Here is a 17892-nt window from a genome sequence, read left to right on the forward strand (position 1 = left end):
CCAGTCGTCATATCATCACTTGAATAAATACCGTACAATTAATTCATCCATCTTTACCTAAAAACACCATCACTTCAATAACAATTATACTACACATCATCCATCTATCGAACTCCACAACCATCCATCATTTACCAGGCCACATTAACTTCAACAATTAGATACACATACTGACATCATCACTTGAATAATACCATCTAAACTTCTTTACCTCTCCTCATTTCCATCCCTCATCTAAACTTCGCTACCTCTCTTATCATCCATCTATCGAACTCCACAATTCATCCATTTTGTACTTACAAACACTTGGATAGCTACCATACAATTATAATACACTTAAAAACACCTTATCACCTCGTTACCCCTCTTATCATTCATCCATATATGCAGGCACCATCATTTGCATAAATACCATCTAAACTACGCTACTTCTCTTATCATCAATACCATTTAAGCTTCGCTACCTCTCTTATCATCCATCCCTCATCATCACCTTACATTCTTAACACTATAAATCCAGTCGTTATATCATCACTTGCATGAATACCATACAACTAATCCATCCATCTTTAACCTAAAGACACCATCACTTCAATTACAATTATACTATACATACAGGTACCATTGCTTGGATAAGTACATACATACAGACACCACCATAGACTACACTTCCACTCTTGTCATCCATCCATAGGCAAACTATGTTACTTGCTACTGTTACTTAACTTTTTACTTCTCGTAATTATTCCTTCCATTTTTCCCTTTTTGTCCCATAGGTCCTTCAAACTCAAGCTTCTCCCTTTGATCGCAGCACTTCTTACTTCTGTTTCCTCTCTCGAACCATTATTCTCACTCCGATTCTGTCCACTTGTCTTCCCCTGTGCTTCTTTTTCTTCCCTCGCGCAGACCTCCGACACTAGTTCGTCCATTAAATTCCTGACTACTTCCATCCTCCTTGCATTTACTTTTTCTTCAGCTCTTTTCATGATCTCTTCCCAGGAACCCCATCTACTCAGTGTTCCTTCCTTTACAGTATGTACATCAGCCCTGGTAGTATCTTCTTGCCTCGAACTGACAGCCCTGCTTTTTTCTTTTTGTCTCACATCATTCCTGGTAGTTTCTTCATGCCTCAATCTCTCAGCCCTTCTTATTTCTTCTTGCCTCAAACTCTTTTGCCTCGAACTCTCATCCCTGCTAGTTTCTTCTTGCCTCAAACTCTCATCCATTAATTTCAGTTTCGATATTGTCCACTTTCGGGTCCAATTCCTGTCGCTCACCACAAGTATCTGACCACTAATATACGCTTTCAATCCCTGAATTTTTGCTTTCACAAAATGTTTCTTAAGAATTTTAAAATTTTTACTCTCTTCTCTTCCGAAATCTCTCTTAATTCTAATGTTCTCACACTGTAGATTACCAGCGTTCCTTATCACTATATCTGCCATCAATGAAGATATCAGCGACACTTTTATGGGCCTGTGCCCTCCCACCTTGCCAACTCTCTCCACATTGTCTATATCTACCTCACTGAAATTTATTTTCATTTTTTTTTTTTTGTATAACATCTACCACTTTGTAAATAATGTCTACCTTAGATTCTGCCTTTTCTTCCTCCACCCCATAAATAAATATGGATTTCTTCTTACGCTCCTGTCTGCAGACTTCAATTTCTTTCTTCAAGTTTACCATCTCTTCTTCCATATTTTTTATTTTCTCTCTTAGTGACACCAGTTCTTTCTCACTGCCTTCTATCATCGCCTTCGTATTTTTCATATAATCCTGGATCCACTGTCTCGTCTTTTCTTGCTCCTGGACTTGTTCTTGAAGCATTTTCTTTAATTGTTCAAACGGACATACCTCCTGTATTACTTCTCTTACTACTTTCCTCATAACCTCTACGTCTACCCAATTCATCGTATCTATCTCCTTGCCGACCGCTTGACCTTACCGCTTCCTCACTCCTAATCCACTCCACTCAGCAGGCGCACGTCACACGACACGTCCGTCCTCCTCACTGGCTTAAGCTACACTGTCATGTCGTAATACGTTGGCATGTAAAAGATCTCTGGTGATACATTTGGTGTTTACCCGACAAAATTCATTAAATCTCAGCCACAGACGCCCAAGAGAGTTTCGGTTTACTCGGTCTGTCATCTAGTGGGCCTAGAGTAAAACGGAACGTCGAAACTGACGACCAGATGGCGTCAACTTGAAATGTCTGCACATGGTAGCTGAGGCCATACAATTATCTTCTTTCTATATAAATAAAATTGTAACGACCGTGTGTCTGTACATTGATTATTTTGGCGTAATTTCCGTACAGTTATCCGTTTCAGGTGTAATAATGACCATCTGCATCATTTTTAGCTTTGATGTCTGTTTGTCTGCTTGTTTGTCTGTCTGTCCTTCTATAACTTAAAAACTACTGGATATATTTCCACCAAACTTCATATTTAGAATCCACCTGTCCTTGGGTAGGTTTTAGCGCAAATATCGTTTCTAAATCCCTGAACTGAGTGGGGATTTTTACAAAACCGGAACCGTGATTTTGCACTCCCTCAAAGTATACACAACCGAACTTAATGGAAATCTACCTGCCCTAATGAAAATTAATTTCTAAACTTTTTTTTTCTCATGTGCATCATTTCGATAACAGGACTTAATAAGGGAGATATCATTAACGGACCGTTATTCGTTACAAATCCCAGCGGACTTAACGCAAGAGCGGGTGCGTGTAAAGCGTATTTCTTACAACTTGAAAACTACTGAAGATATTTGAACCAAACTTTATATATAGCATCCATCTGTCCAAGGGTAGGTTTCCTTGGTGTCTGTTAGTTAGTTAGTTAGTTTCTTTGTTTGTTTGTTTGTCTGTTTGTCTGTCTGTCTTTCTATAACTTGAAAACCACTGGATATATTTCCACCAAACTTCATATTTAGAATCCACCTGTCCTTGGGTAGGTTTCAGGGCAAATATTGTTTCTAAATCCCTGAACTAACTGGGGGTTTATACGAAACCGAAACCGTGATTTTGCACTCCTTCAAAATATACACAACCAAACTTAATGGAAATCTACCTGCCTTGGAAATTAATTTCTAAACCTTTTTTTCTCATGTGCATCATTTCGATACCAGGATTAATAACGGAGATATCATTAACGGACCGTTTTTCGGTACAAGTCCCACCGGACTTAACGCAAGAGCGGGTGCGCGTAAAGCGTATTTCTTACAACTTGAAAACTACTGAGATATTTGAACCAAACTTTATATTTAGCATCCACCCCTCCAAGGGTAGGTTTTAAGGTTTATACCATTTCATATTCCCGGAATGGACTGGGGTTTTATAGGGGACCGAAATGGTGATTTTTACTCTCCCACAATATAAAAAGTACAAGACCAAACTGAGTGGAAATCGATCAAACTGTTTGGAAATCCAATTCTAATTTCTTTTTCCCATGTGCATTTTTCAACGGGAGGATTAATAAGGGAGATAACATGAAAGGTCGGTTTTCAGGCTAAATCTAGCGGACATAGCCCATAGGTAAATCATATCGTAACGACCGTGTGTCTGTGCATTGACTATTTTGGCGAAATTTTCGTACAGCTTTCCGTTTAAGGGGTAATAATGACCACCTGCATATTTTTAGCTATAGTTTCCTGAAAGTCCTAAATTTTACCCCTCCCCCCCAATCGCCCAAAATCAAGTTTGCCTCACAATCTGCCACACGAGCTGAAAAATTGAAATTAAGCAAATTTATACGTTTTAGCCGGTAACGTACGGAAAACTTCCAAAATATTTCACTTTTTATGCTGAATAATATCGAAATATAGGCAATTTAATGACGGTGCAGACCTTCGTTTCGAGGTATTTCGCGGCTAAACGGTAAATCCTATCACAAAACGGATGGCACGATCTCCGTTCAATTTCGAGTGATCTACAACTTTGGTCCTGTGATATTTCGTCGTATCTCTCTCTCTCTCTCTCTCTCTCTCTCTCCCTTATAGGGTAGATTTGGCTGTATATTTCGATGGTTCGTTAATTTTGTGCTTTTTACACGTGTATTACTTAGTTTGACACACTTATAGGAAAGGTAGTCATCGAATTTGGCACGCACGTTGACACGACCAATGGCTATATGCGAACCCAATTTCATGATTCTAGCTTCCACATAAGTATGTGAAAAATAATGTAAAATGATGAAAATGTACCCAAATTTCACCCCATTCAAATATCGTAACTCAACCGAACCCATAAATATGTGAGATACGAGAAAATGTTTTAACACCAAACATGTAGAGCGATAAAAGGGACGTCTGAAGGTGCAAACCGTTTGTTGGTATGATGTACCGTTTAGGAGCAGTAAATATCGAAATGAAGGTTTGCACTTTTAAACGTGCCCATGCTTATCTGTCACATCTATATAAATATAATCGCAACGACCGTCTGTCTATACATTGGCTATTTTGGCGGAATTTCCGTATAGTTATCCGTTTCAGTTGTAATAATGACCATCTGCATATATCTTAACTTTGGTGTCTGTTTGTCGGTTTGATTGTGTGAGTTTTTATAACTTGAAAACTACGGAATATATTTCTACCAAACTTGACATTTAGAATCCACTTGTCCTTGTGTAGGTTTTAGGGCCAATATTATTTCTGAATACCTAAATTTACTGGGGGTTTATCCGAAACCGGAACCATGATTTTGCACTTCCTCAAAATATGCACATCCGAAATTAATCGAAATCTACAATCCTTAATGGAAATCCATTTCTAAACGTTTGTTCTCATGTGAATTTTTCGACAGGAGGATTAATAAGTGAGATATCATAAACGGTTGGTTTTGCAGGTTAAGTCCAACGGACGTAGCCAAAATGTGTTGTACGTGGAGCAGATTCCTTATCTATCTATATAAATAAAATCGTAACGACTGTGTGTGCCTGTGCATTGACTATTTTGGTGAAATTTTCGTACAGATACCCGTTTGAGGGGTAATAATGATCGTCTGCATATTTTTTGGTTTAATTTCCTGAAAGTCATATTTTTACCCCCTCACCCAAAATCCACATTGCAGCATAATCTTCCAGACAAGCAAGAAAATTGAAATTTGGCAAAATTATACGTTTCAGCCTGTAACGAACGAAAAAGTTTCACAGATCTTTAATTTTTTCATTTTTTATTTCCGCAGAATATCGAAATATGGAAGCAATTTTAATGATGGTGCAGACCTTCGTTTCGAGGTATTGCGTGGGATAAACGGGAAGTCCTATCACATAACGGATGGCACAATCTTCGTTGAATTAGTAGTGATCTTCAACCTTGGTCTTATGACGTTTTGTCGTATCTGTATCGCTTATACGTTAGATACGTCTCTATTTCTCGATTTTAAGTAAATTTGGACTCTTTACCTATACAATTAATACTTTCAATCACTTACAGGAAAGATAGTATGATCAAACTCTATACGAACATTGGCCCACCCAGTACCCATATGTGAGCCAAATGCTATGTCACATAATTATCCGAAAAGTAATGCAATGTAAGATAATCATACACAAATTTCAACCTATTCAACGTTTCTGACTCAATCTGACCCATGAATAGATGAGATGCGAGAAAATATCATAGGGCCAGTCATTTAGATCGCTAAATACTGCACCTTACGGTATAATCCTTTGTCAATATGATGTACCGTTTAGCAGGAGTTAATCTGTAACTGAAGGTCTGCAATATTGTAAACATCCATATACCTTCGTATGCCCATCTACATATATTCGTTGATGTCGATTTGTAGCGATCGAGAAAGGGTGTGTCTGCTATTGTAATCAGTACTCCCTACACCGATTTTGACTGCTGGCAGTAGGAATGGGGTCCTTCTCCAACTCCTGTGTAACTGGCATTAGTAAGGAGGGCCTACCATTTAAATGAATAATTCACTTCTCGATTTGTCTTGTAGAAGGCAAGGGATCATGCAGTTTTGTTCGAAAGTCCTCTACCCTATTGTGTTTGGCTCTAGGCCAGGGTGCCCGCCATTATAAACAAATGTTCCAATCTAAAATTTGACTAGCATTAGGTATAGTGGCCTGCTATTTTCATGGAAACTCACTAATTCTGTGTGACTGGCAGTAAAGCTGGCTGGCAGCAGTAAAAAGGGCCTGTCATTATAATGATAACTGTACAACTCAAGTTTTACTGGTGGTAGGGAAGTTGCCTGCTATTATAATAAAAACTCCTCAACCGTAACCTGTCTGAAAGTAGGAAATGGGTCTGCCATTGTAACTAAAACTCCCCAAATCGATTGTGACCGCGCAGTAGGCAATGAGGCCTGCAATTATAATGTAAACTTGCCAGCTCGATTGTGAATGGCAGTAGGCAAGTGAGCCTGCTGTTATCATCACAACTCTGCAACCCTCACTTTACATTGGAAAGAACGTATGGGGACCTCCCCATGCTATTTCTCGGATAAGGCTAAGAGACATGCAATTTTAAAACAATCTCATTTACTGCACGCACAGTATTTACGTCGATATCCGTATACAATGTAGAATACCGTAGCGAAGCACGGGTACATTTGCTAGTTATTATTATTTTTATTACCGTATCTACACTACAATTCTCAATAAAAATGTGGTTATGTGATTATTACAGTTGGAGGATTAGCATAATTTTCCCTACTCCGCAGGACGGAGAATAAAAATGTCCTTAAATGCTGAAAAATAATAGGTTGTCTACAATAATTTCTCAAAAAATTCTGTCAAAACTACACCGGGGACTTGAATTGCAATTATTCGGATATAGAAATTTGATTATTATTAGTGAACCGTTCTTAAATACTGAAAGATCGAGGGTGCGAAGTATAAATTATGGACATTTGAACGACCTACTCAGAACTACAAATGATCAGAATACAGGAATCAGCTTATTTTTATTTTCTTGACTACATCATTTGTTCACGACTGTAGCCAACAATGCAATATTTGAATACGAAGGGCGACAGTAATGGATAGGCCCTAACAACATAATGACTGTTAACTATGAAGCCAGCGAAATACTGTATATTCTGTTGAAATCCTTCCTTTAAACAAACTTTTAAACAGTATCGCGTTATTTAAAGAAATTATTACATTCGTGATAGGTGGGTTAAATAGCCTGTCTATTGCCTACACTAATATTCCGCCCGCCCATGGTGCAACAGCCCGGAAGGGCCGTGGCCTACCAAGCGACCGCTGCTCAGCCCGAATGCCTGCAGATTACGAGGTGTCCTGCGGTTAGGATACTAATATTTAAATGATAATAATTAAAAGGTAAGGTAAGGGTTGTTCTGACCGAAGGCAGGTCCGAACCTCCGCAGAGGTGTTCCTGAGCCGGAGTTTACGTGCGGTAGGGTGGCCAGTTCCTTTCCGCTCCTCCATTCCCTTACCCCCACCAACAGCGCGTGGCAACCCATCCAACTCCTGACCACGTCCAATATTGCTTAACTTCGGAGATCTCACGGGATCCGGTGTTTCAACACGGCTACGGCCGTTGGCAATAATAATTAAAATATATACATTAATTCTTCTTTCATGCAAATCTAGCCTACTACTCAGTGTAAAAAGAAATGTAAATAAATACCACTGATCTCTATTACTACAAACAAACACCAATATTGGTGGACCTAAATGTGTCCCACACATACTAAATCTGCTAAATTTCTACAACTATTAACTATTTTATCACTAAAATAATACAGAGCTCTTCGGACAGCCAACCACTCGCTAGCGCATCTAACAATGGATCTTTCAGTGTCTCCAGGTCTCGTCTGCGTGTACAGCCGTCGTTTGTGGTGTTCGAACTAAGTATTAGCAAGGACTGCGCAGATTGATCTGCTGCAACAGTATTATGGAATGGCAATAAGGAGGCACACAGAGTGTACAGATGAACGTGAAATAAGGGGGGCAGTATGGGCTACTTATTTTGGTAAGTTATCGACTGATAGTAACCTACAGCATTATCTTTGCCCAAAGGGTGCTGACTCCTGGTGTGACTACCCAAAGGAATGGAATACCATCATGAGCATTCTCTGTCATTAGCTGTAATGAAGCAATCAAGCCAGTGTACAGGAATCTAAGTGATAGGGACCTTCTTCGAAAGTGCTTGCATGGGAATACCCAAAACCCAAATGAAAGTTTTAATCATTGTATCTGGGAAAGCGTACCCAAAACAGTATTTGTTGGACTGATTACTCTAAAAATAGGTGTACTGGATGCAGTTATTTGCTTTAATGATGGGCCTTCAGTAATGACGGACCTGCAGCCAGAAAAAATTTGTTGAGGAAGTTAGGCATAAATCCTGGGGAAAACTTGACAACAGCACTTCACGCTATTGATAAACAACGACTCATGAAGGCGGAAAAAGATGCTCAGGCCCTGACTAAGGAATCAAGGACCAGGAAGTGGATGGAGAGAAAGAATAATAATAATAATAATAATAATAATAATAATAATAATAATAAGAAGAAGAAGAAGAAGAAGAAGAAGAAGAAAGCCAAATGCAAGCTGAATACATGGCAGGAATGTTCTAGATACTTGTCAGTGATCTTATTTATTTCTTCATTTACTCAAACATTGAGTTTTCAGTCATTCAGATGCAAATTTCTCAGTTAGTATTGAAGATAAAGATCTGATTTTTTCTATGTTGTACCTTGGAACCACCCTTAGAGAGGTGAATATAAAACTATGCTATTGCAATCGAAAATATTTGAATAATAAAAATTGCATTTTTATGGTAAATTAAAGTATGTACTTACATTTTTTGATAAATAATTGGTCACTTTAAAATCATTTTGTGTTTAGTGTATCACATTTCTTGTATTATATCCTATAAAAAATAGGTACCAGTAAGATTTCTATTTTTAGAGAAAATTGCACCTAAAGAGAAGCATGCATGAAAGAAAATTAATTCCACATGTTTTCAAAATAAATCGATTATGAGTGATCAAATTAATTCATGATTTCTAAATTGTACAACAACAGTCAGGAAAATTGTACAAATATGTGGTATAAATCTAATTAGTATGTTACGACTAGGACCCTGGCTATATCAGTTTAAAGTTTGCCCATAATAGACTGCCAAATGGTGGTGATTACCTGCCTTCTGTTCTTAACTACGTTATCATTAAGATAATACAGAGCTTTTGGAACAGCCAACCACTCGCTAGCGCATCCAACAATGGATCTTCCAGTGTCTCCAGGTCTCGTCCGCGTATACAGCTGTCGTTTGTGGTGTTCGAAATAAGTATTAGCAAGGACTATATTATGATCGGTGCAGAATTCAACCTGTCGACTTCCTCTTTCATTTCTTTGCCTCACTCGGAATTCTCCTACTGTATTATCTTCCTTGGCCTACCACTGCATTCCAGTCTCCAATCACAATTAGATTCTCGTCACCTTTTAGATACCCCGGTATTGTATTAAATCTTCTATCTTTTCATATAGGCCTATTCTTTGGATTTCTTCATCATTTGCTGAAGTAGTAGGCGTATAGACCTGCACTATTGTGGTGGGCATTGGTTTGATGTCTGTCTTGACAACACTAGTCCTTTCACTATGCTGGTCATAGTAGCTTACCCGCTGCCCTATTTTCTTACTTATTATCAAACCAACTCCTACATTTCCCCTGTTTGATTTTGTGTCGATAATTCTGTAGCCGCCTGACCAAAAATCCCGTTCTTCCTGCCAACGTCCTTTACTTATACCAACTACATCTAAATTTAGTCTATCCATCTCCCTTTTCAGATTCTCTAACCACCACAATGGTTCAAACTTCTAACTTTCCACGTTCCGATTCGCATAATATGAATATCCATCTTCCTGATGAGATCCGAATGGGGGACTAGTTTACCTCCGGAATACTTTACCCGGGAGGAAGCCATCAACCGTACATCATTCATACAGAGAGAGCTGTATGTCCTCGGAAGTTAGTTACGGCTTTAGTTTCCCATTGCTTTCAGCCATGTAGCAGTATCAACACAGCTAAGCCATGTTGAGTATTATTACAAGGCCATATCAGTCATTCATCTAGACCGTCACCCTTGCATATTCCGAAAAGCTACTACCCCCCTTTCGATGAACTATTCGTTAGTCTGGTCTCTCGGCCAATATGCGATATAGCTGCACCTGCGGCTCGGCTATCTGCTTCATTGGGATACGCAAGCATCCCCCGCCGCGGCAAGGTCACATGTTTCACAGGGGAGCAATGCGGTCCACGTAAAGGCATCTGAGTGCAGATCTCTGTCTCCTACCCACCCACTAGGATCTACAAATTTCAATCCCAATTTTCCACATACCCATTCCATGGTCTCACTTACATCCCCAATTATCCTCCATTCAGCATTCCTCCTACACGGAATCCCACTGATAACAATCACTGCTTCCTTAAAGTTCCTTAAACAGGAAGGAGGGACACGAAACTCCAACAGTGGTTCGACATCTACAATTCGGCAACTCGCATGTGTGAAGCGTACAACAGGTATATTTTTCTGTGATACTCGTCAATCTTCTGGCAGCTCTGGTTTCCCTTCAATGCGTATAACGATCTTTCGTCGATCTCTCCGAATACGGACAGCTCCGATCTGCGACAAATCACCGCGTACACTCCTCTTCATTTTTGTTGCCGGCCGGGTGGCTCTACATCTTTAACACAGCTCCCCGCTGGACTCAATAAAGCATATAGCTGCGTCCACGTTACAATCACCACTACTATCACCACCACCATCACCACCACCACCACCACCACCACCACCACCACCACATCTACAATTACCCTTCCCCTTGTTCCTCTCACCACTATATCTATGTCTCGCCTTTCCCCAATTGTGTCATCGTCCCTCCTTATCTCGGAAACCCCTGACAGACCCAGTCTTCTGTACATCCCCCCCCCCCCCCCCGCCACTACTTTGCACACCAGCGACCTGAAGAAGAAATCTCTGCCACGCCTGCTACTACCTCAGCAGCCACCGCACCATCACCGTCGACACCACAACGACCACAACCATCTCAAGCCATGTATAGTTGTGTCATCCGCGGCGTCAATCCCGCCATCTCTGACCGTGAAATACTCAGCGAACTCCAAGCAGAAGGCAGAGCTTTCAGGATCCAGAACGTCTATGGTCCAACATACCTGGTCCGCCTCCATCTTCCTACAGAAAATGACGTCCAGCACCTCATCAGCACGGGAGCGTATATCTACCGCCAGCTACATCAAATTGAACCTTCTCGATCCCCTCTTCTCCCTAGCCATCCCACAAACAATACATGTCGTCGGACACGGCCAGCCACTCTTCCATACCAAACTCGTCAACCCGTCCGTCCATCACTTCCCTCAGCAAGTTTTTTCCAAGCGACTCCGACCCTTGATATTCTAAAACTCTTCACCACCTCTTTATGCAACATCACCGCGATCATCCACATCCTCAGTCTTCATCTCAACAATAGCACCCTTGTATAAACCTCCACACATCCCCCATAATTTCCATCGCCGTTGCCAAGCCGCTCCATCAATTCTCTTCCACTAAAGAATATCATCCCTTTCCCATATTCTTCCTTCAACACGTCTCCTACCTTCTCAAACTTCTCCAGGCCTTAGAGAGGGCGTCACCCTCTGAGAGGCCCGCCCCAATGAAAACTTCTACGACGACGACAATCTTCTGCGAGAATGAACAAGAAGAAACAGGATATAAGAAAATGATTCGTTAACGTTTTCCATCCCGGTGATGCCATATAACAACTTAAATTATGTTATCTACATGACATATCGTTTTAAATGACGCTGATTTTCACTTCAAATTCGTGAGAATGAAAAGAAAATAGTACGGTATGCAAAACTAAAGTACTGCACATATATGCTCACTTATTCTTCTTAGCTTAACGAACGACAGGAATAATTTCATGACACTCATATGAAGTGGGTACCTGGTAGCGGACAATTTCTGCTTACATTTTCTGGCTCTTTAATTTCTTTCTAATTTACTTCGGTCTAGTGGGAAAAATATTTATTTACAGGAAGAGGCTGGCTGTTTTTTAAACTTCTGTTCTATTTTTATCTTAGTAGTTCAATCAATCAATCAATCAATCAATCAATCAATCAATCAATCAATCAATACTGATCTGCATTTAGGACAGTTGCCCAGGTGGGAGATTCCATATCTGTTGTTTTCCTAGACTTTTCTTAAATGATTTCAAACAAATTGCAAATTTATTGAACATGTCCCTTGAAGTTCTTCCAATGCCTAACTCCACTTTCGATAAACGAATATTTGTCACAATTTGTTCTCTTGAATTCCAACTTAATCTTCATATTCTGGTCTTTCCTACTTTTAAAGACACCACTCAAACGTATTCGTCTACTAATGTCATTCCACGCCATCTCTCCGCTGACAGCTCGGAACATACCACTTAGTCGAGCAGCTCGTCTTCTTTCTCTCACTTCTTCCCAACCCAAACTTTGCAACATTTTTGTAACGCTACTCTTTTGTCGGAAATCACCCACAACAAATCGAGCTCCTTTTCTTTGGATTTTGACCAGTTATTGAATCAAATAATCCTGGTGAGGGTCCCATACACTGGAACCATACTCTAGTTGGGGTCTTACCAGGGACTTATATGCCCTCTCCTTTGCATTCGTACCACAACTCCTAAACACCCTCATAACCATGTGCAGAGATCCGTACCCCTTATTTACAATCCCAGTTATGTGATTACTCCAATGAAGACCTTTCCTTATATTAATACCTAGTGATCCCCATAAGGAATTTTCACCCCATCAAGGTAGTAATTAAAACTGAGAGTACTTTTCCGATTTGAGAAACTCACAACCTGACTTTTAACCCCGTTTATAATCATACCATTGCCTGCTATCCATCTCACAACATCATCGAGGTAATTTTGCAGTTGCTCACAATCTTGTAACTTATTTATTACTCTATGCAGAATAACATCATCTGCAAAAAGCCTTACCTCTGATTCCACTTCTTTACTAATATAATTTACATATACATAAGAAAACATAAAGGTCCATAAAGAAAACATAAAGGTTTTCTTTGCGTGCACTCGTGTTCTAAAACAAGGAAATTTAGATTAATAAAAACCAAAACCCATGGTGCAACAGCCCCGGAAGGCCATGGCCTACCAAGCGACCACTGCTCAGCCCGAAGGCCTGCAGATTATGAGGCTTCCTAAACCGGAGACGCCAGATTACCGTCAGATAGCTCCTCAATTGTAATCACGTAGGCTGAGTGGAACTCGAATCAATCCTCAGATTCAGGTAAAAATTCCTGTCCTGACCGGGAATCGAACCCTTAACCTCAGGGCAAGAGGCATGCACGCTACCCCCTACATCGCGGAGCCGGTAGTTTCAATTATATTCCTGTTTCACACAACTGAATACCTTTCGTAAGGGTTTCTGTTGAATCTGCTTTTAAAAATCTCATCACAAGGGTTACCAGACGTCCGAAAAATTTCGGACATGCCCTATAATTTAAACTTTCTGTCCGGCGTCCGAGAGAAATTTCTTAAAATTCTTGAAAGTCCTCCTTTTTTAAGGAATTCGAAATATTCAGTGGTTTAAAAATATATATATTTGTCCGCCCCTGTGGTGTAGTTGTTAGTGTGATTAGCTGCCATCCCCGGAGGCCCGGGTTCGATTCCTGGCTCTGCCACTATATTTGAAAACTGGAACGGGGTTCACTCAGTCTCGGGAGGTCAGCTGAGTAGAGGGAGGTTCGGTTCCCACCTCAGCCATCCTCGAAGTGGTTTTCCGTGCTTTCCCACTTATCCTCCAGGCAAATGCCGGGATGGTACCTCACTTAAGGCCACGGCCGGTTCCTTCCCTCTCCCTTATCTATGACCGGGCGAGTTGGCCGTGCGGTCAGGGGCACGCGGCTGTGAGCTTGCATCCGGGAGATAGTGGGTTCGAATCCCACTTTCTGTAGCCCTGAAAATGGTTTTCCGTGGTTTCCCATTTTCACACCAGGCAAATGCTGGGGTTGTACCTTAATTAAGTCTACGGCCGCTTCCTTCCAACTCCTAGGTCTTCCATATCCCGTTGTCGCCATAAGACCTGTCTGTGTCGGTGCGACGTAAAGCAACTAGCAAACCCTTATCTATCTCTTCCAATCTTCCCCTCCGCCCACAAGCCCCCTCCTATTTAGCATAGCCGGGGGGGCCACGTGGGAGAGGTACTGGTCCTCCTGCACAGTTTTATCACCTCGACTCAAATTCTGACGCTCCAGAACACTGCCCTTGAGGCGGTAGAGGTGGGATCCGTCGCTGAGTCCGAGGGGAAACCAACCCTGGAGGGTAAACGAATTAAAAAAGAAAGAAAGAAATGCATTTTCCACGAAAGAAAGAATAAATTTGAAAGAGCTTGACCGAATGGAATAAAGGTTTCCAGTTGGTTGTTGTGGTTGCAGGTGGTAACGTGACCAGCTGTGTAGTAATTTCTTGAACAAAGTAGGTCAAGCCTTGAAATGATGATAAGTGGGTGAGATATGTTAGCTCTAGTATATATGAAAGCAGCCATTCTGCGCTGTTGAAATCTGCAGAATATTTTCCCATTATTCCTATACATAACTTAATGCAAATGTAGAGCGGGCTGTTTTCTTTGACTTCCAATCAACGGACAGGTAAGAGAAACAGACTAATGAAAGACTGTGTGCAGGGTATCATTTGAAAATTGTAAATTTCTCGGAGAATAGTAATTGTGTTTTAAACATAGCATAATAAGCATCTTAAATATGAATGATCATGGTGATGCTTGTTGTTTAAAGGGGCCTAAAATCTAGGTCATCGGCCCCAAATATGAACGATGTTTCACATTAAAAGTATTACTGCTTACTGTATGTTCGTGGTATAATTCAGTGTGAGAATAACACGCTGTAAATATTGCTTTTTTTCTATATATTCTTGCTTTCAGTCTATAATTTCATGACACCAGTACATTTGAGAGAATATGCTTTTTGTCCATCTTTGTTGCATCATACAAATACATAAGCAAATACTCACTGTTAAGAGCCCAGTACTCCCGTTCTCTGACTCCGTCAATCAGGGCCCGGATGTGCTTCAAACAAGTAGGATCACGAATTTTCGAGATGATCTGCTCCTTCCTGTGCTGCAATTCACCCTTTAACATCATCTGCATGGGATGGATGTGCTTGGTGGGTTTGTTAACGCCGATGCTTCCCTGTGGCAGGACCGCGGACAGGAGAAATACCAGGAGGAGCCCGGACGCCATAACACAGAGACAACAAAACTGACTGACTTTTTAGTATCAGGCACGAAACACCACGAGTCTTATCGTTGCGGACAGCCGCACTATCTCGTCAATTACCTAGAAAATGTGGCCGTTCTTTCACAACATAAACCCTGCTGTGACACAATCATGACGATTGTGTCACTTTCTTCAAACAATTGCATACATCGAGAAGAAAACGGCTCATCCAAGTCCGATGTCAAGATGTGTTTCTCATAGAAACTACGCAGCAAAACACTGAACATGATACTGACTTGGAACAGGCGTATAGATAGATAGATAGATGACTTATTTTATCTGGCAACGTTACGGACACTTGTCCTTGTCTTACACTTAAAAAATACCGTTTAATACATACCGTATTTACTCGCGTAAACCCCACCCCCCCCCCCATTTTATTTTTTTCGAACACTAACGCCATACTGGGGGACTATGGAATTAAAGGTAGATTATTAAAATCAATCAAAGGTATTCATGTTGACAATTGGGCTTCAGTGAGAATTGATGGTAAAATGAGTTCTTGGTTCAGCGTACTTACAGGGGTTAGACAAGGCTGTAATCTTTCACCTTTGGTGTTCGTAGTTTACATGGATCATCTGCTGAAAGGTATAAAATGGCAGGGAGGGATTCAGTTAGGTGGAAATGTAATAAGCAGTCTGGCCTATGCTGACGACTTGGTCTTAATGGCAGATTGTGCCGAAAGCCTGCAGTGTAATATCTTGGAACTTGAAAAGAGGTGCAATGAGTATGGTATGAAAATTAGCCTCTCGAAGACTAAATTGATGTCAGTAGGTAAGAAATTCAACAGAATTGAATGTCAGATTGGTGTTACAAAGCTAGAACAGGTCGATAATTTCAAGTATTTAGGTTGTGTGTTCTCCCAGGATGGTAATATAGTAAGTGAGATTGAATCAAGGTGTAGTAAAGCTAATGCAGTGAGCTCGCAGTTGCGATCAACAGTATTCTGTAAGAAGGAAGTCAGCTCCCAGACGAAACTATCTTTATATCGGTCTGTTTTCAGACCAACTTTGCTTTATGGGAGCGAACGCTGGGTGGACTCAGGTTATCTTATTCATAAGTTAGAAGTAACAGACATGAAAGTAGCAAGAATGATTGCTGGTACAAACAGGTGGGAACAATGGCAGGATGGTATTCGGAATGAGGAGATAAAGGCTAATTTAGGAATGAATTCGATGGATGAAGCTGTACGCATAAACCGGCTTCGGTGGTGGGGTCATGTGAGGCGAATGGAGGAGGATAGGTTACCTAAGAGAATTATGGACTCTGTTATGGAGGGTAAGATAAGTAGAGGTAGACCAAGACGACGATGGTTAGACTCTATTTCTAACAATTTAAAGATAAGAGGTATAGAACTAAATGAGGCCACAACACTAGTTACAAATCGAGGATTGTGGCGACGTTTAGTAAATTCACAGAGGCTTGCAGACTGAACGCTGAAAGGCATAACAGTCTATAATGATAATGTACACTGACTGACAGAGAAAATGCAACAAAAAGAAGGAGTGGTCAGAACTTTATGCCAATTGCAGGGTAGACTGACGTCACTGGGGTATGCTCATGATGTGAAATGCGCCGCTGTGCTGCGCACGTAGCGAACGATAAATGGGACACGGCGTTGGCGAATGGCCCACTTCGTACCGTGATTTCTCAGCCGACAGTCATTGTAGAACGTGTTGTCGTGTGCCACAGGACACGTGTATAGCTAAGAATGCCAGGCCGCCGTCAACGGAGGTATTTCCAGCAGACAGACGACTTTACGAGGGGTATGGTGATCGGGCTGAGAAGGGCAGGTTGGTCGCTTCGTCAAATCGCAGCCGATACCCATAGGGATGTGTCCACGGTGCAGCGCCTGTGGCGAAGATGGTTGGCGCAGGGACATGTGGCACGTGCGAGGGGTCCAGGCGCAGCTCGAGTGACGTCAGCACGCGAGGATCGGCGCATCCGCCGCCAAGCGGTGGCAGCCCCGCACGCCACGTCAACCGCCATTCTTCAGCATGTGCAAGACACCCTGGCTGTTCCAATATCGACCAGAACAATTTCCCGTCGATTGGTCGAAGGAGGCCTGCACTCCCGGCGTCCGCTCAGAAGACTACCATTGACTCCACAGCATAGACGTGCACGCCTGGCATGGTGCCGGGCTAGAGCGACTTGGATGAGGGAATGGCGGAACGTCGTGTTCTCCGATGAGTCACGCTTCTGTTCTGTCAGTGATAGTCACCGCAGACGAGTGTGGCGTCGGCGTGGAGAAAGGTCAAATCCGGCAGTAACTGTGGAGCGCCCTACCGCTAGACAACGTGGCATCATGGTTTGGGGCGCTATTGCGTATGATTCCACGTCACCTCTAGTGCGTATTCAAGGCACGTTAAATGCCCACCGCTACGTGCAGCATGTGCTGCGGCCGGTGGCACTCCCGTACCTTCAGGGGCTGCCCAATGCTCTGTTTCAGCAGGATAATGCCCGCCCACACACTGCTCGCATCTCCCAACAGGCTCTACGAGGTGTACAGATGCTTCCGTGGCCAGCGTACTCTCCGGATCTCTCACCAATCGAACACGTGTGGGATCTCATTGGACGCCGTTTGCA

At 41.7% G+C, this 17892-nt stretch overlaps 1 protein-coding gene across 1 annotated transcript in view; it reads right to left on the bottom strand.

The window, feature by feature from the left end:
- The window catches only part of LOC136866646 (nose resistant to fluoxetine protein 6), a 187427-nt gene extending 172154 nt beyond the window's left edge, over window positions 1-15273 (bottom strand). Inside the window, exon 1 of the mRNA XM_067143764.2 lies at window positions 15042-15273. Coding sequence (XP_066999865.2) covers window positions 15042-15270 — 229 coding nt within the window. The 5' untranslated portion in view covers window positions 15271-15273. The remainder of the gene's footprint in view (window positions 1-15041) is intronic.
- Between the last annotated feature and the right edge of the window lie 2619 nt (window positions 15274-17892).

The sequence above is a fragment of the Anabrus simplex genome, chromosome 3, assembly GCF_040414725.1.
Source record: "Anabrus simplex isolate iqAnaSimp1 chromosome 3, ASM4041472v1, whole genome shotgun sequence".
NCBI classification, from domain to species: domain Eukaryota; kingdom Metazoa; phylum Arthropoda; class Insecta; order Orthoptera; family Tettigoniidae; genus Anabrus; species Anabrus simplex.